Raw genomic sequence first — 19,898 nt, forward strand, 5'->3', positions numbered from 1 at the left:
GATGGGGAATGAAACAGTAAACTTAAAATATAAACTTATAGTTAGGAAGGGAAAGAGAATAAATCAGTCTATCTGTGGCAGTGTTTCACTGCATTAGAAGTCAGTGACTGTTTTTACGTTGAGAAATAGTGCAAGGGCAACTTTGTTGCTTTGGCACTTCAATGAGAATATTAAAGGTTGGAACCACTTTAAATATACTATTTTCACTAAATACTTTTCATTTTCTAGTTTATGTTCTCAATTGGTTTATATCTTGAACTTTGGTTCGAGAGATTAGATCAAATTGAAAAACATCATATTTCTCAGCAATCTGGAATATGGCACCAACCCCTGGGCTGCATTACATTTGTTAGATATTCAGCACACAACGACACAATCTGATTTGTAGAGGATATTTACAGGAGTGGTCAGTAAAACTGAACCCAAGTAGAATATCTAGAGTAAAAACCCAACAATGAAACACAACATTATCATGAATGTATGAAACATAGATTGAGGCAAGGTATTACTGCCTCTGCCTGACTAAAATGCAATTTTCTGCAACTGATGTCTTGCTAGCGCACTGAAGTGGTGCATGTTAGTTGTTGACATGACAATACCCATTGTATAAAAATGTTATACAATGTTGATGCTGAGTTGTTTTTGCTGATCAGAGGACAGAAAATCTAATGTTGTTACAAGTGCAAATTGCTGAAAAAGATTGAGGGTAATAATACCAAGGAGCAGAGAGAAATCAGGGGGAAAGCATAAGAAATCAATTCAGTGAACGTGGTTTTCAAGAGTACTTGTCTATTGGCAATAATGCTTAGAATTCCAAATAGTCACCGAACATTTATTATTTTCTGGTATGTTCACTACATTTAACTCATTTTAAGAGAAGTTTTAGCATGGTATTTGGAAAGGTAGAACAAATTCACAATGCTTTGTTTTTTCTTCCATGTTGTTTACATTTCCTTTCTTTCATTTCATCAACACCTTTTTGGGGGTATGGTTCCATGAGTAGTGACCTGTTCCAGTTCATCACTTAATTGGTCATTATTCAAGTGTGAGCCTTCCTAATGAGTGTCAGCCGATTATTTGATTGCAGGGGTTTATCACAGCCAAAACCATTCTTGTCCTCAATCAAAATCTACGCATTCATTTCCTGCAAGGGTCACTGGATAGAATTCAGTATTATCATTCACCCGTATTATTTTCCCCCAACCTAACCTGGGACCCTGAGGTAGGGCGACACAATTCCACCCCCCACCGCCCCCCCACCCCCCTTCCAATCTAGCCCTCGCTGAGACTGGAATAAAACCTGGGATCTTCCTGGTTCAATTCTCAGCCTAGCAATTTAAAAAATCTGGTTTTACATTGGGCTGCAGTCATGCCACTGCCAGTTAGAGGGCACGTTAAGCTGCTCTGCATTAGTATGTTCAAGGTTCAGGTCAGGGCATGACACCTGCATTATACTGCCATTCTTATGTTAATGCACAACTGAAGCCACTTTGCATCATTGTAATGATGGCAGTATAACTGTAACTGATGATATGAAATTATCTCCTGTTATTTGGTATAAATTTCTGTGCTTGTTGTGCACCAATTTCGGCCACATAAATGGCACCAGTTTTGCGATTAACATCCACTAGGTGGGGTTTCACATCATCAGCCAACTGAATTGTATCCACTATCAGACAAGTCCCAATGTCTCCTATTGGTGGGACAGATAAAAAAACTACTCTGTTGCTGTTCAGCTGGGCCACAACGAAGTACTTGTTGTCGTATGTTAGCCTATAAAGTAAAAAAAAACAAAATTAAAAAACAACTTTTTTGGTATTTCTGCATGCAATATGGAAAATGAAAGTTACTCTATATTACATAAAATGGTTTAAACACTTAGGAAAGTGACATTTGTCTAAGACCAGATAAGGCCCTCAAAGTTCCACTGGCTGCAATCATCGTAGTTGTACCAGAATTGCACCTGCCAGTCCCCTCCAACACTATCAAAATTAACGTGATCAGTGGGAGGCCACCTCATTTGCACAGGGCAGGTGGATCCAAAGTGTCACTTTGGGCACATCTTTGGCATCCATCCATGTCCCGGGAAATTTGGATACCTATCCCACCCTTCTGGAGTGAAGGATGGGGTGGAAATAGGGGAATTACCTAGATCCCTTTCCACTGATCCAACTGGGCTCTGATCTAGGAATTATTCTGGTGAAAACATAATATTCACCTTCAGGGCACTAGCTACTTATCAGGTGGCCATGCCTAATCATGCTTCAAATGCCAGCTTTCACCATTATATTGGGTACCTATTCATGGCCAGGATTGGGAACTCTCTACATAAGAAACCCCAATTCCAAGATGCTATTTGCCTTGGAAGGAATGGACTGAAGTTCCACCACCTTCAAGTCAATGCAGAAATGGCAGAAACCTGACTTAACTTGTCCGCCCCATTTCTGCATGTGGGGAGCGTGGGGCCTGCTGCTGTCCATCTGAGTAGAAACCCTGAAGAATTTTGGGCCCATAATGTTGATTCAGCTTCTGTTCAATGAAGGGTATAGAAACATGGTTGCCATTGTTGGTGCTGTGCAGGTGCAAGGAATGCGTTCACAGCCAAAATTTTGACGTTGTGATTTGTAAATCTCGGCCAAAGAAAGGTAGAGGGTACCAGCCTGATGCTTCCCCACAGGAAAGGAAGAAGAAATAAAAACTACAAATAGGCTAGTTGCGTTGAAACACTTGTGTGTGCATCAAAATCAAAAGCAAGGAATGGTACTGATATAGACAGTACAGAATTGGTAAAACTACTTTTAAAAAAGTGAATTGCCATAGAGTCCTAAGCTTTTACCCTAAGTACTGAGATTCTCTATTATAAACGCGTTAGTGGATTTCTGAACTCACCTAACAGAATAAGGGGCATCATCTGTGAAGCAGCTGGCCCAGGACCCTAGCCATTCTCCTGAAGCTGCATCAAATGCTTGCAAACGCTTGTTGCCCCTGTCAGCTACCCAGATCTACATTTGAAAAATAACTGAATTACAGATAGAACAATTTGCATACTTTTACTTGTATTTTTCTCCCTTTTTGCTTCTACTTTTGTGCCCTCAATGGAACCACTTGCTATGATGCTGTCTCTTTTAGCCAGGAACTGCTGAAAAATCAACTTAATTTAGTTTCTTTTTAAGAGAGAATACAGAAATGTTCAATTCACCTGCTATTTTAATGCGATGGCTGAATTTGAATATTTTATTGTTAAATATTATTGTAGTAATTTAGCTGATACTTTTATCCAAAGCAAATTAGTAAAGATGATGATAAATGCTATTTTGAAGGCGCTGCTGTCATAGGTCAATATTTTTAGAAATTTTGCTGTGGGCTGGATGAAGTTGAGCAACGGCTGAATCCAGCCCATGGGCCGTGAGTTCCCCACCCTTGTCCTAAACCATTATTGATACTGCCTCCTAGTTTACTGACAACATGTCTGCCTGCAATGAGGCCCATCAGCATTTTCGGGTTTTTCCGTAATGCTCATAGAGAGGTAAACACATCAGGTGGAATCGTCCAGTCCCATTGGTGTCGGGTTTCAAGGTGGGCAGTGAGGCGGGGGGATTCAACGTGAGAAATCGGTTTCACGCCGGTGTGAAAGCACAGTGGCATCATCCGATGGTGTCCGCCATGGCAAAACGCCAATCCCACTGGAGGCTGGCATGAACCCAACGGGATGCAAAGTAAGGCCCGACCGGAATCGGCCCCACCCCACGCCAGATTTACTGTTACGCTGGTGGGAAAACACGCCAGCCTAGAACACATCTGGACAAGTGTGACATGCAGAAGTTAGGACATATCATTAGATGATGATGCTGGAGCCCTACAACTACCAGACTCTGGAGGAACATGTGCATTGCAATCTGGGTGGATCCTCATGGTCATGGCTCTGTTGCAAAGCAGCTCAAGGGAGGTGGGAGGTCTCCGTTGATGCTTCGGGTCCGCTTCAGAACATCACGGTCTTGGCCAGGGGCTGCTATGGATGATCGGCGAGGGTTTTGGGGGGAGGAGAGAGGAAGGTCTAGCTGTGAGTGGGAGAGGGAGGTGTACTGGGGGGAGAGAAGGTGTTGGGGGTGAGGGAAGAGGTTGGGAAAGGGAGGATGAAGGTGTTGTGGGGGGGGATGAGGTTGGGGCATGGAAGGAGGGAGTGGGGGATGGAGGGTGTAATGGGGGAGAATATGGTAAGGGTATGGTAAGGGGGTAGGAAGGTATAAGGGAGGGGAGTTTGGCAGGGGGAAGGGGGTGCTAGGCATCTGGCGCGTGGGGCATGGTGTTCGGTTGGGGGAGGGGGCAAGACGTCCGGTGGGGGCAAGGCATCCAGCGGAGGGGAAAGTGTCCGGCGGGGGGTGGGGAAGGAGTCTCGGAGCAGGAGGCAGTAAGGGCGGAGGAGGGTCTTATGGGGGGGGAAAGAATGTCCAGTTGAATGTGCAAGGGAGTGGTCTGTGGAGTCAATGGTTGCCTCCTGGGCAGTGAACTGCAGGTTAGTGCGGTAGAAGAGAATGGTGAGTATGAGAGGGGGCAGAGGGAGCCAGTAGGGTGGGAGGATGAGGGTGCTTTGGTAGCGGTAGAAGGGACGGTGAAGGTGGTTGGTGGGGATTCCGGGGCAGACACGGACTCTGGGGATGGGAAGGAAGAGGTCAGGGAGGGCAATGTGGATGGGGTGGGATTTCCCAGGAAGGTAGGAATGTGCGCGTTCACCTGGACTTCCTGGAAAGATAAGGGTTTGGGTTGGCAGGTGACAGTGGGGAAGTGAAAGGTGATACCAGGGGGGTCGACAGTAATAGGGGAAAGGACATGGGTGGCTGGGGAAGGGTAAAAGACAGAAGAAGCTAATCCAAAGCTTCAATATTACCATGGTTGTCGAAATTAGAAGTGAGCGGAGCCTCGTGTTGGATGGGTAGAGGTGCTGCATTGGAATTTAAAAAGTGGGCGGAGATGTAGATCAGTTCAGATGGACAACTGAAAGAGAACCCCAGCAGGCAGCACTGAAAATGCTCAGGACAGTAAAATGAGTGTGGTGGATGAAGGCTTCACGTGCGTGGGAGAGTGCTTGCATGAGGCTCTGAAAGGCCCTGCCACATATAAACTTCTCCCTCAAAAATCACTAATGGTCAGGCTGTGTGCAGTTGAACTGCTAGTGGGAGGGAATGCAGTGGGACGACTGCAGTGGGCGAAACCTGTCAATGAAGCTGTAAGACAACATTACACATTATTCATTGAAAGTGAAGATTTTTTCAGATTATAAAGTGACAAAATGTGTTCACCTGTGCAACCAATTGTGATCACAATTTCTGAACTTTTCTAGGCCTACTACTTCTTCTAGGTGCTGCCCTGACATCCTCAGCAGGGCCAGAGGCAGCCTGTGCAATGGTTGGCCCTGCTGCTTCGGATAACTTCGGCGTACGTTAACTGGAGAGCCGAGGCCTTGAGGGCCCCAGCTTGCCTTGGCTTCCCTCCCGCGGGCCAGCTGCTCCCTCTGCGTTGACAGAGGATGAGGTTGAGGGGGTCACAGGCAATGGGGACTCGGAGGGAACGGACAACCTCTGAGTTTCCTGAGTGGATGACCCAGGGATGTCTGGCTGCCACTCCTCCTCTCTTTGGGTGCCCGAGGGTCCTGGCCTGACACCTTCAGGGGAAGAAGCACCTGGAGGGACATCGAGGTGTCCCGTTTCCTCTCACGTTGCCCTGTAGGAACTCACCCATGGCTGCTGCAATGGAGTGCAGGTCTGCGTGCATCTCCGTGTTCTGCTGGATCAGGGTCTCCATGGTGTCCACCATCCTTCCCATGGAGACCTCCATGCACACTTGGGCACCACTTCATCAGAGAGCAGGCGGATGCACTCCGACTGGCATGCCACTCTCTGGAGGGCTTCAACAGCTCTGCATGCTGTTCCCCTGCCTTCTGCTTGCTCTCCAGGATGAGTTGGAAGGCCGAATTCAGAGGCTTGTCATCTGACTCGGACCTCACAGATGCCTGATCGCCAGCAGTCCTCCGAGTGCTGGGGAGCTCAGCTGAACCTGCCTCCTACTGCTGCGATACATGTCCATGCGGTGACCACCAGATTGTGAATCCAACCTGCTCTAGATCTAGATCACACACCAAGGTGTGTGTCTCTGCGCTGATGGAGGGTGTGGGTAAGCGCTGTGACAAATCTTTCAGACTGCTCATTTCCAGCTCTTCAATGGAGCAGGAGTCCTCTTGGCTGGAGGTGAGGACCTGGATGGAGCTGATACACTGGCTGGCTGAGGTCGTTGGTTGCTTAGCAAAGCTCCCTGTGAACCAAAGTAGAGATAATTAGTGTATGGCAGCAGAGTCAAGCATTGCATTAAGAGAGGGATGATGTGGTGCAGGATCCTCACATGAGTGTTTGCTACTAACCTCACCACTACCGCAGGCACGGTCCATGTCCTCACCAGTCAGCACGAAGGCATGCTCCTCAAAGTGAGTGAGAGGCCTAATATGGGCCACTCCACCCTTGGTCCAGGACCTCTCACAGCTCTTGTGAGCCAGGTTCTTCTGCATGAAAACAGATAGAGGGAGTGTGAGCAGGACATATTTGTTGGTGAGCAGAGCCATGGGTGGGATGAGGACATGAGCTCCAGAGGATATGAGCCTGATGGAGATGTGAGGGCATGCGTGAGTTAGTGGTGCCTTTCCTTGAGGTGTGAGATCCCTGTGGATGTGTGATGGGTTTGTGAGTATGTGAGTTGAGAATGATGAGGTGGTTGACTTACCCTGGCAGAATGGATGAGAGCATTCATCCTCTTCTTGAACTGGATGGCTGACCCCTGCACTCTGGTGGCGTTGGCCTCCACTGCCACCGCCTCACAGGCTGGATTGGTGACTCTGTTGCTGCATTATCGGTTTCTCGTAATTTTAGTGAAGAAGTTTTACTCACATGTAAAATACATTACAGTTTTGGACCTGCTGCAACCAGAGCGGGGACTGAGAACAATGCGGTGGCCTTCCACTGTGTCCAGCAGGTGTCCCAGAAAGGCATCACTAAATGTGGGGGCATGCCATCTTCTTTGCCTTCTGGGCCATTTGTTGCCTGGAGCAGTGTTGGTCTGTAGACATGAAGTAGACTGCGCTCTGGTGCCCGGAGCAAGGAAGCGCAGAGGTAACTGTGTGATGGATAAATCTCAGCCCTCCCATCAGCGATCTGGAGTGTTTCCTGTGAATGCATTATTAATGAGATGGGACGTGTTGAGAATGGGATGATACGGTGTGAAAAACCACCATTATGGCCGACGGGTAAAACAACCCTTTTCACATCCGCTACTGCACTTAGCGCAAATCTGGGACGAGTCCTCTCATCATAATTTTATCTTGCTTTTATTGTTTTATGAATCCTTTTACTTATTGAGGTGAGTAATTTAAATAATGAAAATTAAATATATTACCAGTTTTTATATCTAGTGTCAACGCCAAGCATTTCCAGCTCAAGGGTAGAATATACCCTGCATCGATAATCTGCATTGATTCAAACTTAAAATGGTATCCTCACTGCATGTGTGATGTTTCTGTCAGCCATTCTTGTTATCCCAATGTGAGACTGCTAACTGTAGAATCAGGAGCAGTTTTTCATGTAGATGAAGTTTAGTCAGATATCAGGTTAAGATTGCCAAACTGACTTCATTTAGGAAGAGGAAGGAACTTTGGGCTGGATTTATTTTCTGAGCTACAGATAAAAATACAGTTGCAGTTTGCTGCATTATCGGTTTCTTGTAATTTCAGTGAAGAAGTTTTACTCTCATGTAAAATACATTACAGTTTTGGATTTAATAAATTGTACATTCTAGGGTTAGATTTGACAAATTCATCAAGAGCTCATATTGAGAACTGAGGTGCAGATAGATCCATTGACTCCTCCACTCCTGTTCCCAATGTGGATCTTCTTCTTCTTCACAAGCACTAAAATTTCAGTTGAATATTTGCAAATATTTTGCAAAAGGATAGTAAAAATGGTGTCTTATGGAGCAGTTAATTTTATCTTTGCCACTGAACCAAATGCACTCAACAGTCATACTGATAAAATAGCCATTTTTAAATTTTAAAACTACATCTACAGGTAATCCATTTATCAATGATAGAGGCTGAGACTTACCCTCCCTACAGTATCCTCAGTTACGCTGTGTGGAATGTAAAATTGAGAAGGTCCAGATCCCTTTTCTCCTTTCATCCAAGGTATCCCAAAACCTATAACAGACAAAATCACCAGCTACAAGACCGTTTGTTTCCTTTAATTATTTACTTCTACTACAGTACAATCCAACTGGGTGGAAAAAAACTGTATGAATGAATACAGCAGTAAACAAGCACCAGATCAAGTTGATGTATATTTTGTATAGATCCTACATATTGGCTAGTTTCAATGCCAAGCAGTCCTACATCAGGAATACATATATTAATAAACATAAAACAGAATTTTTAAAAATTGCCAATGAATCCCAGTACTTTATTTCAAAGCACATTGGTTTCAATAGACCATGCACCACCTGTGTCTTAGAGGGCAGTAGGTTACATGTTTCTATGTCTCTGCCAATTTTTCCCTTCAAGTAGGAGCTAACAGGCAACAGCTGCCTTCTGATGTCTGTCCCTCCGATTTTTCTTTCCTGAAGAGAAGCACCTGATCCCAGCTTGACAACTCTACACAGTATCAAAACTGAATTTTGGGACTCCTTAGAAAGGGGTGAGGGAGTGTTGGAGAGAAAGGGGCAGGGGCAAAAATTTTTGGGTTGCTGCAGGAAAGGAAAAGCCTGTGCTGTAATATTCAAGTATGATACTTCTACACACTTTACTGCAGCAAATTTTAAAATGAAAATTTCTACGTACATTATCAAAGATGTACTTATTGAGATTTTGTTCTAAAGAAGTGTTCTTCACACAATACATTCATTTCAAATTTTATGGCAGCTGTCTCATAAAGTTCAACTAAAGTTAAAGTGGGGAGTTCAGTAATTTTGGGGATCTCGCCTGGGAAAAATTGTCACCAAATTGAAACACTCCTCATTGTCACAGCCTAGAATTCTGATAGTGCTGCACCCATTTTCAAGTTCCAAGTGGTTGCCTAAGCATTTGCTGGAAGGGAAGGAGCGCATGGCATATTTAATGCCATAAGAGGGCAGTCTGCAATATTGGTAAAGGCAGGAAGAGAGGCATCCAGAGCCTGCGCATGAAACGGACATTAGGCTCACTGTTTGCATATTTGCAAACAGTGGGTCTGTTGAGGCCACATTTATTTTGTAGGTAATGTAGGTCTGTTCAGGCCCCCTTTCCAAAATTGGGCTGTCTCGATAGCAACCTGTGTGGCCAAACTACATTCAGGAAAACGTGGTTGACATGTGGCCTAACCAGCGTAGTCTTTAAAGGGACCTTGTAAGCCACCATCAAAAAAGTAACTTTGAAAAAAGTACTGCATTGAGTTTGGAGCCTAGGGCGGTGCAGCATGTATTAGATACAGCTTAAACTCTCCTCATTCTAAACTGTCCCTTCCAGCTCTTCCAAGGAGAAATCTTAAAGCAGCTTGGAGGACAGTTTCTCAGTCTAACTTACTGTTTTAAGATGGGGAGGGGAGAAACTGAAACAAATTCAATCTGTTCCGCAAACCTTCTGGCAATTTCAAATCACAAAAGTAATTGCTTTCAAAAGAAATAGTAACTAAACATTCACTGAAGTTAACAATTAAACAATAACAATTACCTTGTGCTAGTTTGATTAGCCTGTTATTTAAGCCTCCATCACCATCCACAATGTACAGTTCTCCCTTTTTAGAAACAAATACTTCTGCTGGTTGATCAAATTGCAATGGAATTAAACCAGAGCCAGGAGTTCCAGGTGTTCCCAGAGTTTGAAGAAGTTTTCCAAATGGAGTGTACTGTTTGACTGTGTGTCCATATTTTCCTAGAACAACATGAAAGAACTGGAATTTGTAAAGCTCCTTTCACATCCTCAGGATGACTCCTGAAGTATTTCATAGAGAAAGGATTACTCCTGAAGTGTAGTCAGTTATTTTGTAGGCAAATGTGGCAGATTCTCCCCTCAACACCCTATCCTCCCCCATTGGAATATCATTTAAAAATTTGACAAAATTGTGCTGCATTTCTGCATGTCCATTAGAAATGTACAGATCTGAGGGCAAATCCCTCTGCTCATACCTCTCCAGCTTGATTTCACTTCTCTATCTAGTAACTGCTGACAATCCCTTATCTACCTCTTAAGTTTTACCTCAGATACTTGCCGGCTTAAGTTGGTGTCATGTGGAACTTGAGTTAAATGCTTTACAAAAGTGCAGGTAGACAAGATCTTTGGACTTTTCAAAATCTACTTAGAAACCTACTCCCTCAAAAAGGTCAAGGAGTTTGGTCAGGCAGGACTAAGTTGAAACCATGGCAAAAAAATATTTTAATGTGTTTTTAAAGTAGTGAGAGACTTGGTCAGTGGTTCTGGTTCCTCTAGATGTCAAAATAACAACTGCCAAAACTTTCACTGAAATAAAACCATAGACTCTCCATGTCAAGTAATAATCCTTTTTCACCATCCTCCGTTTTGGTTTTGTTAAGGTGAGACAGCTATAGCACTAGAATTTCTTTTTTTATTCATTGTTTGATAGGATGTAGGTATCACTGACAAGACCAGCATTTGTTGCCTATCCCCAATTACTCTTGAACTGAATGGCTTGCTAGGCCATTTCAGAGGCAGTTAAGAGTCATGCTACATTGCTGTCAGTCTGGAGTCATATGTAGGCCAGACTAGGTAAGGATAGCAGATTTCCTTCCCTAAGGGGCATTAGTGAACCAGATAGGTTTTTACGACAATTGATTATAGTTTCATGGTCACCATTACTGAGAATAACTTACTATGAACCTGCTTCCCTCCCTTGAAAAAGATAATAATTCATTTGTTCTGGCATTAGGAGACCACCCATCCTTATTTGGCACAGTAGGGAATAAAAGACTTGAAAGTCTAGTGATTATAACTAGAAGTGGCAATCAGATATCCTGATGTCAAATCCCACCAGGACAAGCTGAGAAATTGAATGGGTTACCACTAGAAAAATAAACTGCACCATATAAATTATACTACATAATGATGTATGCCTACCCCCAGAATGAACAAGTAAAATTATTACAATTAAATAAAATGCAGGCTGAAACATTTATCAAATCAATTTTATATTTACAAAATCAGAAGCTGTAAATTCCACTATACCAATCATACCATTACCAACATCTGTCACCCACACAGTTGATGAAGACAATGTATTAGCTGCAAATATCCCATGTGGCATCTCAATTGTTGTAGTATTCCACCCTTGGAGAAAGTATCCATGCTCTGTAAACACCAAAACTTTTGATACCGATTCTCCTCTCTGGAAGGTTTAAGAAAATAATGATATTTATTTGTAATTATGAGAACCTTTAAGCCATTAGTAAAACATTTTGATGTAATATGCCAAATATTTTGTGCTGCTACATATAGTACCAAAGAAAATTCTTTTGAATGTTCTGTTCTATTGTTTGGCCCTTGATGTAAGGTCCAATAATACCTGTATTAGTGAAGGCTTGGCATAGATTATTGTGAGTGAAGAGTTTTCATAATTATAGAAACAAAGGAGTTTCTACTTTCTGGTAATATGGCATCAACTTCTTCAAAAGAACTCAGCATGGGAAGAGAAAAGGCCATTCTGTCCATCTACATTCATCTCTCCAGCAGACATCCCACCATGGCATCTCATTGTATGGTTAACAAGCCCAATGTTTATCCCTCCATTAGATTGCTCCAAACATTTATTTCTGTTAAGTAAAGAAATTTTCAAAATTTGCTTTTCACTGATTTCCATTAAGGAATATGCTTAAAAACATGACGTACGTGTATTTGCTAAGTTCTTATGGTTTAGTGGTACAATACTTGTATTATGTCACTGGAGGAGCAACACAATAGCTACATGCATCACCACAGGAAGGGGGGACAGTGATCCTGACTGTTTCTGCTATCTCTCGCATTTTAATCGCAAATGGCAGAGGTGTAGGCTTAAGCAACCAATCCACCGTTCCAGTCAGAAAGCAGCAAAGCAGAAAAAATTAAATAAGATGAGAGAAGCGTATTAAATAATTACAACATTGCAGTGTGTTCAAGTGCAAATGTATGTCTCACCTGTGCCACATAAACAATATCTGCCACTGGGTCGACTGCAACACCAAACACCTGACCTGTGAAAAATTTTGGAAACTTAGGCCATTCAGTATCCAGCTTGTAGAGATTTTTCTCAGCTAGTCTAGGCGATTTCACATAATATCCAGCTGTTGCCTGATGGTACAGACATGAAAAACAATTTTAAACATTTCCCTCAAATATTTGGTTCACTATCTACCAAGTTTTGTCAAATAGTTATGGTGTAATACCAAGTAAAGATTAGACAGGAAATGATCCTTCAGTTTTACTTTTTCCATTTAGTGAACTGAAACAACATCTTTTTCCATTTCTTCATTGAATGAAAGAGAGAAAAAGCCTCCTCTTGATGCACTGCTGTTACATGTCTAACCCCCTTGGATAGCTTTCAATGAGTTCACCACTATGATAATGCTTTATGCATTGCAGGTTGAAATGTAATTCTTTGAAAAACACTGGTGAAGAGGAGGTAGATGACAGTCAGTCTCTTCTGTATGGTTGTTAAGGATAGCCCTTAACGCAATTGGGATGTTAAAGGGAAGTGATTAGGACAATATAGTTCTAAATTTGTGCTAATGATCTTGTACTACTTTGCAATTTGAAATTTGGCTTCTTTGACAAAGGGTCTGTCATAACCAGAAATCACTGAAGTTTCTCCCCTAACTCAGTGAGTCAAATGAAAAAAAGAGAGAAGTCAGACAGGATCGCTGCCTAATAGCCCTTGCTTGAAAGTGCAAATGCGTGGCTGCCAGGATTCCTATAATCAAAAAGCCTGTGGACACTTGCTATCTAGGTCTAGAGATGAAGAATGGTCATTTTGATTGGGTATTAGTGTGTTACCAGCAAAACTGTTACCCAGCACAAGTAAGTACTTGCAAGAGATGGGAACGAACTGAAAAGAAAAACACTCTTACTACTGTTCTTAAAGCATACAAGGTCTGAGGCATATTCTAGGATATAGGGCCATCTTAAATTCCAACTTTAAGAACAGCAACAGAAAATGTTGAAATATACAGGTGGTCCATCAAGATCTGAAATGAGAGCAGCAAGTTAAAATTAACACTGAGCTAAAGGAAGAGACACTAGAACAGATGACAGAAAGCTTGGTCAAAGATGCAGGTTGAAAGGAACGCCTTAAAGTTGGAGAGGCACAGAGATTTAATGAGGGAATTCCAAAGCATAGCCTGGATGGCAGAAGGCAGGTCCACCTCAACAGTGGGGCAAAGGAAGTAGGTGATGCACAAAAGTCCAAAGCTGGGGAATCATAGAATTCTCAGAGGATTGTAGGGCTAGAGAAGATAACAGAGAAAGGAATGGTCAAGGTTCTGGATGGATTTAAGTATGAGGATGAGAATTTTAAAATTGAGGTGCAGATGCACCAGAAACGAGTACATAGGGGTGATTGGTGAATGGGACGTGGCATGAATTAGGCAGCAGTTTTGGCGGAGCTTATGTTCATGGATGGTGGATGAAGGGAGATCAACTAGGAGAGCATGCGGATAGTAGTGTCGGGAAGCAAAAGGACATAAGTATTCTCTATCTCAAAGAGCTTCAGTCAGTGAAGTAATTTTGAAGTACAGTTACTGTTGCAACTGGGGTAAATGCAGCAGCCAATCTGCTTACAGCAATGTCCCACAAACAGCAATAAGATAAATGACCAAATAGTCTGCTTTAGATGTTGTAGGTTGAGAGACTAATTTGGCCAGGGAACCAGCAGAAACTCCACAATACATCTTCAAAAAAGTGCCCTGGGACTGCTTGTCTGAGGGGTGGGCAGGGCCTCAAGGTAGTGCCTCCTCTGAAAGATGGCATCTCTGACAATGCAGCGCTCCCTCAGTAGTGTACTTAAGCGTCAGCCTCGATTACAAATTCAAGTTTCTACAGTGAAGCTTAAGCTTACAACCTTCCGTTCAAAATTCTACAAATGTCTGATTATACATTTTCCTTATGATCCTAAACTTTAATTGATAAGCTTCAGGGACAAGCTCACAAGCATTGAATATTGCCCTTTTAACTGCTTCATAGTCTGCAGATTGCTCTTCTGACAGATTAGTTTTATTTTATTCATTCATGGGATGTGGGCGTTGCTAGCTAGCCCAATATTTATTGCCCATCCCTAATTTTCCTTGAGAAGGTAGTGATGAGCTGCCTTTTTGAACCGCTGCAGTCCATGTGCTATAGATACACCCACAGTGCTGTTGGGGATGGAGTTCTGGCAAAATTGGGAACTGGCATAGTTACAAACGGTTTTCTTCTAGTAAATTCCTGAGCGTTCACTTGATACTTTTCACCCAATTTGTACCTCTCCCTGAGACTCTAAAAAACCACACTCTAAACCCACTGTTCCTTCAACGACAGAGCAAACAAATGAGTTCCCTAAACCCAGTCTTCCAGTAGCACTCTGCCAACCTGATCACTTTACTGAGTTGTATAATTGATTATTCAGTCAACTACTGTCCCAATAGTCTTGAAGGGTTTTGGAATCATAGTTATAGAATCATAGAATAATACACATAATACACATAAGGCTACTTAATAATATAAGAGCCCATGGTGTTGGGGGTAGTACATCAGCATGGATAGAGGACTGGCTAAATAATAGAAGACAGAGAGTTGGGATACAGGGGGCATTTTCAGGATGGCAAATTGTACCTAGTGGAGTACCACAGGGATCAGTGCTGGGGACAGTATGTCTGCAAAGGACAAAAGGGACCCTGACTTCTCTATTAAACACCTCAAGATTTCAGACCTGGGAAAATACATCCTTTGTCCAGGAGAAGTGGTGGGAGGTATGTCACATGACCTCCCTCAAGCTGCTAGAAACAGTAATATTGACGTGTGGAACTGAACCCAGGCAGTCTACCATTTTTCAGGTAGCAGCAAAAACAGCTCTGTCCAGGTTTAAAATTGCCTGGCCCTCATCTACACTGTGAATTACTGGAACCTTGGAACTTCTGTATCGGTGCCTTCAAGACTAATTCATCTCTACGGCCTTTTTCCACTGTGGAAGTACTCGCTTCTGGAGAGTTGGATCATCCTGTAACAGTTTCAGGCTGCTAATCTCTGAAGGAATACGCCATGGGAGTTTTGATTCTTGACTCTGCACTCATGTGAAACTATACCTCTCAATTTTTATAGTGGTCTTGCCCTGTACCCCTCTCTTTCCCTAATCCCTCCTTATATTGTATGAGTGCAAAGGGGCGGATATTGTGAAACTCTGTCCCTTGTTTTGTTTCTGTGTGTAAAGTATACTACCCCTCTTATTTTACCTTATCCGAGTTTGCTGTGTGGTAATTAATAGAGGATTGGATAACTTCAAAACTGAAGGGTTGAGGAAAATATTCCACCACTTACAAAGTGGGAAATCAAAAATCAAAAACACCTTTCTCTTTACGCATGGGTAGTTAGTGGAGAAATCAGGGCTGTTTAAATTAATTCCCCTCCTATCCGTAACAATCTTAACAATTATGGATGTTTTCACAAGATTTTCTGAGGGCAAATTACAGCAAAAGTGATAGTGGAAAAGTTAGTTCAATTTTTTTACAAGATATGGATTACCTAAGGAAATACAACCAGATCAAGGTTCAAATTTTATGTCACAAATATTCAAAGAAATAATGAATTGTTTGGGAATAAAAAAATTTAAGTCTTCAGCTTATCATCTGCAGTCACAAGCAGCATTAAAAAGATGGCATCAAGCTTTAAAGACCATGATTAAAGCCTATTGTCAGGGATGTCCTACTGATTGGGATAAAGGCATTCCAATTTTACTGTTTGCCATTAGGGATGCCCCTAATGAGTCAACAGGCTTCAGTCCTTTTGCACTGATATATGGGCATGAGGTCAGATGACCCCTTAAATTAATTTTTAAAAAAATTATAAACCAAAACTCAGAAACTACAGTTTTGACCTCTGTGTCAAATTTCTGGGAAGAGATTAACCAAAGCATGTGAGTTGGCCAAAGAGTATTTTGTTATAACATGGCAGATGATGTGTGCCAGGTGAACCGAATCCACAAGGGAAACTTGGCCACACTATCACAATGGTTTTGCAATTTGTATTTATTACGAGAAGATGTGTGCATTGAATTCAGAAGGAGCAAGTCTGCTAAGATCTTTAGAGAATTTTACAAATTAAATTAAAATATTTATTAACAAAAGAAAAGATTTCAAGCACATACATAAGACTACAGTTACTTAATACTATAACAAATCCTAAAAGTCCTAATTAACCTGACTCTAAATTACACATCCCTTTTAAGGCAACAGGCCAAAATAGACTTTAAATTTAAAAAGCAAGCCAGTGAGTTACCACAGTACCCACTCGACAGTGGAATTCTAGACTCCAACTTTAGTTACTGAACATAGCAGACTTTTGCAAAAATGGCTGGAGGCTTCCCGAAGGCTGTTTCAGACACTCCTGTTAAATTTTACATGGCCCCCTGACATAGCCTTTCATTCTCCTTTACATATGTTTCTCCCTCTTTAATCTGTAAATTCCATTGTTCCATATGTCTTTGAAATGTACTTTTCCCATAATATAAAAACGTTCATGTTGCCAATATTGTCAGTAATATTGGGAAAAATAAACACACTGCTTGGCCTTATCTGGCTGGTTGTAAACATTCTAACATCCCTTTGAAATTCAAACAACTCCACTTATCTAAAAATGCAAATTTCCTTCACACCTTATATGTTAAGACGGCATCTATATTTACTCATCAGCATTTCAAGTACATTTCTACATCTAACTTCTTTTGATAATTGCAAGCTTTCAGTCTCCCTGACTCCAAATGTAATTAAATCACACAGACAGAACCATCTACACTCATACGCATAAGCCTACTTGACAATAAACCAGAATAATATTATGAAAATTATTATACTTTTATAACAATTTGAAAATCGCTCAATGAAAATTAGAGCAGATAAAAATGCCAAAACTCGAAATTTTGTTACTGGGGACACGATGTCTCTGGTGAACCATTAAAAGCAAGGTTCACTGGACCTTGTCAAATCATAAAGAAACACAATGATGTAAATTATATATTGAGTACTCCAGATAGGAGGAAAAGTCAGCAAGTGTGTCACGTTAATATGTTAAAGCAACATTATGACAGGGAAGATAGTCAGAATAGGAGTGTATTTACAGTGGTAAAAGAAAAAGGAAGTGAAATAAAAATATCAGAACACTCTGAGAATGAATCAGAAGTCGAAAATTCTAAAGTCAACTCTCCAGTAATCAGCTTGGATAATATGAAGGTGTTTAAAATTTTAGATGTAATATTAAGCTATCTTCCAGAAAACTGTCGAGGTGACTTACAAAAGCTATTGCAAATTCTTGAATCGATTTGTGTGAATAGGCCAGGGAAAACATCTTTGGCCACACATGATGTTAATGTAGAGAATGCATTACCCATAAAGCAACATCTTTACAGGCTAAATCTAGAGAAGTTAGCCCAAGTGAGGGAAGAGATCAAGTTCATAATGAGAATAACATTAATGAACCGAGTCACAGTAGCTGGAGCTCACCTATTGTAATGGTACCGAAACCGGATCAGTCGCAGCGATTAAATAGATTATCGCAAAGTAAATGCGGTAACAAAGACGGATTCATATCCAATTCCACGGTTACAAGACTGTATTGAGGAGATTGGACAGGCAATGTTTGTTACAAAAATTGATTTATTGAAGGGATATTGGCAAGTTTCATTAACCCATACAGCCAAAGAAATATCGGCTTTTGTCACACCAAATGGACTTTATTAATGCAAAGTCATGCCTTTTGGAATGAAAAATGCACCAACAACTTTGCAAAGATTAACCAATAAGGTCATTGAAGGGCTATGCAACTGTGTAGATTTGGTTGTGTTTAGCCAAACTTTGGAGGAACATTTACAACACTTGTATGAATTGTTTGATCGGTTACAAAGAGCCAATTTAGTCATAAACTTGGCTAAAAGTGAATTTGCTAAAGCGAAAGTAACTTATTTGGGCCACACTGTGGGAAAAGGCCAAGTAGCACCTGGAAAAGCAAAAATAAGGGCTATTTTGGATTTTCCAGTGCCTAAGACAAAACAAGAGATTTTGCGGTATATAGGCATGGGTGGATTCTATTGGAAGTTTGTTCTGAATTTCAGCATTGTAGTGGATCCCCTGACCAGCTTGTTGAAGAAAGGCAAGCAATTTGAGTGTGGACAGAGTGTCAAAGTGCCTTTGACAGCTTGAAAGCTGTACTGACTACCATACCAGTTTTAGCAGCACCGAATTATGCTAAGCTAAACTGGCTGTTGTTCGCCAGAGATGTAGAGGTTGGTGCAGTTTTATTACAAGAGAATGAGATGGGGATCGAACAGCCAGTCAGTTACTTTTCTCAGACAACAAAAATATTCAACTGTAGAAAAGGAGACTTTGAGCTTAGTATTGGCTTTACAACATTTTGAAATATCTAACAACTCTGCAGAGGCTATTGTTTATACAGACCATAAACCTTTAACCTTTATAGCAACGTTTCGTACCAAGAATCTGAGGCTATTTCATTGGAGTCTATGATACAACCATATAATTTGAAAATTATTCATGTAGCAGGAAGAGACAATATCATAGCAGATGCTTTGTCAGGAGTTTCAAGGTGGAGGAACATAGGTGTCGTGATCAGAATGAACTTGTGTGAAATACAATTTTTATTGAAAAGTCATTTTTCCTTGTATATTTGATGTAAATAGATTGTTAGTGCTAGAGTAAGGTCTCCATATGTAAGATAGAGATGGTGATGAGGGGAACAAAAACAGAATTACCTGGAAAAACTCGGCAGGTCTGGCAGCATCGGTGGAGAAGAAATCAGTTAACGTTTCGAGTCTTCATGACCCTTCGGCAGAACTGAGAGGGTGTGATTGTTTAATGGAAAAACGAAAACGCCTCTTAAAAGATGCCTTTTCATTTTTTTTCCTGTGGTTTACAATTTAGAAGTCCTGTTATAGAATCTCTGTCAAAATGAACCATTTGCAGGAGAGTAGGATGAAGTGGGTCGCTCTTTCAAAGGGCAGGGGGTCGAATAGCCTCCTTTCAGTGCTGCACGATTTTAGGGTCTTGGTCATGTCTAGGCTAATTTGAACCAGGGTGAATGAACGATGCCAGCACAACATCTAGTTGCATAGGTATCTTTAAAAAGAAAGCTTCATGTGTCAGTACCGCTCTGCGTTTTCAAGATACTTAAATTGTCCAAACTGTCGGGCGACCAGCCCCCAGACACACTGGCTCCTTCATTATTTGGCTGAATCTTACTTCCTCAAAATGTTTCCTCAGCAGATTTTAGAATAACCGACTTCTAAAACTTACCGGGTTGGCAAACCGTGCGGGTAACAATATCCACAGAGACAGGAATGAAACTATCATGATTAAAACTATCAGGGGTTTGGACTGTTTCACAGACACAAACATCCAGTTTGCCCTCAACATGACCGTTTACTTCCGACAGTTGAGAGCAAGGCGGCTACTTTAGCTGCCGGAGAAATCGTTCACAACAAAATGGTCTTTTGGCCTTGAGTATTGAACGAGCGACAGCTTTTTTCCAAGTGTTAAGCCCCGGTGACAAATACACAGGAAGGCGGGGGGAGGATAAAATAAAGCGAGTGAAGGGTTGGGAAAAGGGGGAACGGTGAAAGTTCAAACATCATCATCCGGCGTCGCTGTGG

General features: G+C 41.8%; 1 protein-coding gene across 2 annotated transcripts; it reads right to left on the minus strand.

Moving 5' to 3' along the window:
* Positions 1 to 805: 805 nt before the first annotated feature.
* On the minus strand, positions 806 to 19,883 carry LOC144682689 (NHL repeat-containing protein 3-like). 2 transcript variants are annotated; one of them, XM_078545280.1, is made up of 7 exons: positions 19,543 to 19,883; positions 12,191 to 12,343; positions 11,246 to 11,405; positions 9,737 to 9,937; positions 8,142 to 8,233; positions 2,890 to 3,002; positions 806 to 1,773 (listed from the first exon to the last, which is right to left on the minus strand). In XM_078545280.1, exons 1-7 carry the CDS (start codon positions 19,660 to 19,662, stop codon positions 1,539 to 1,541), a joined length of 1,074 nt encoding a protein of 357 aa, XP_078401406.1. In that variant the 5' UTR covers positions 19,663 to 19,883; the 3' UTR covers positions 806 to 1,538. The 2 variants fall into 2 exon arrangements, with proteins under 2 accessions (XP_078401406.1, XP_078401407.1); XM_078545281.1 differs by having other exon boundaries at positions 11,255 to 11,405; positions 19,543 to 19,876.
* Positions 19,884 to 19,898: the final 15 nt, after the last annotated feature.

The sequence above is a fragment of the Cetorhinus maximus genome, chromosome 7 (genome assembly GCF_964194155.1).
Source record: "Cetorhinus maximus chromosome 7, sCetMax3.hap1.1, whole genome shotgun sequence".
Classification (NCBI taxonomy): Eukaryota; Metazoa; Chordata; class Chondrichthyes; order Lamniformes; family Cetorhinidae; genus Cetorhinus; species Cetorhinus maximus.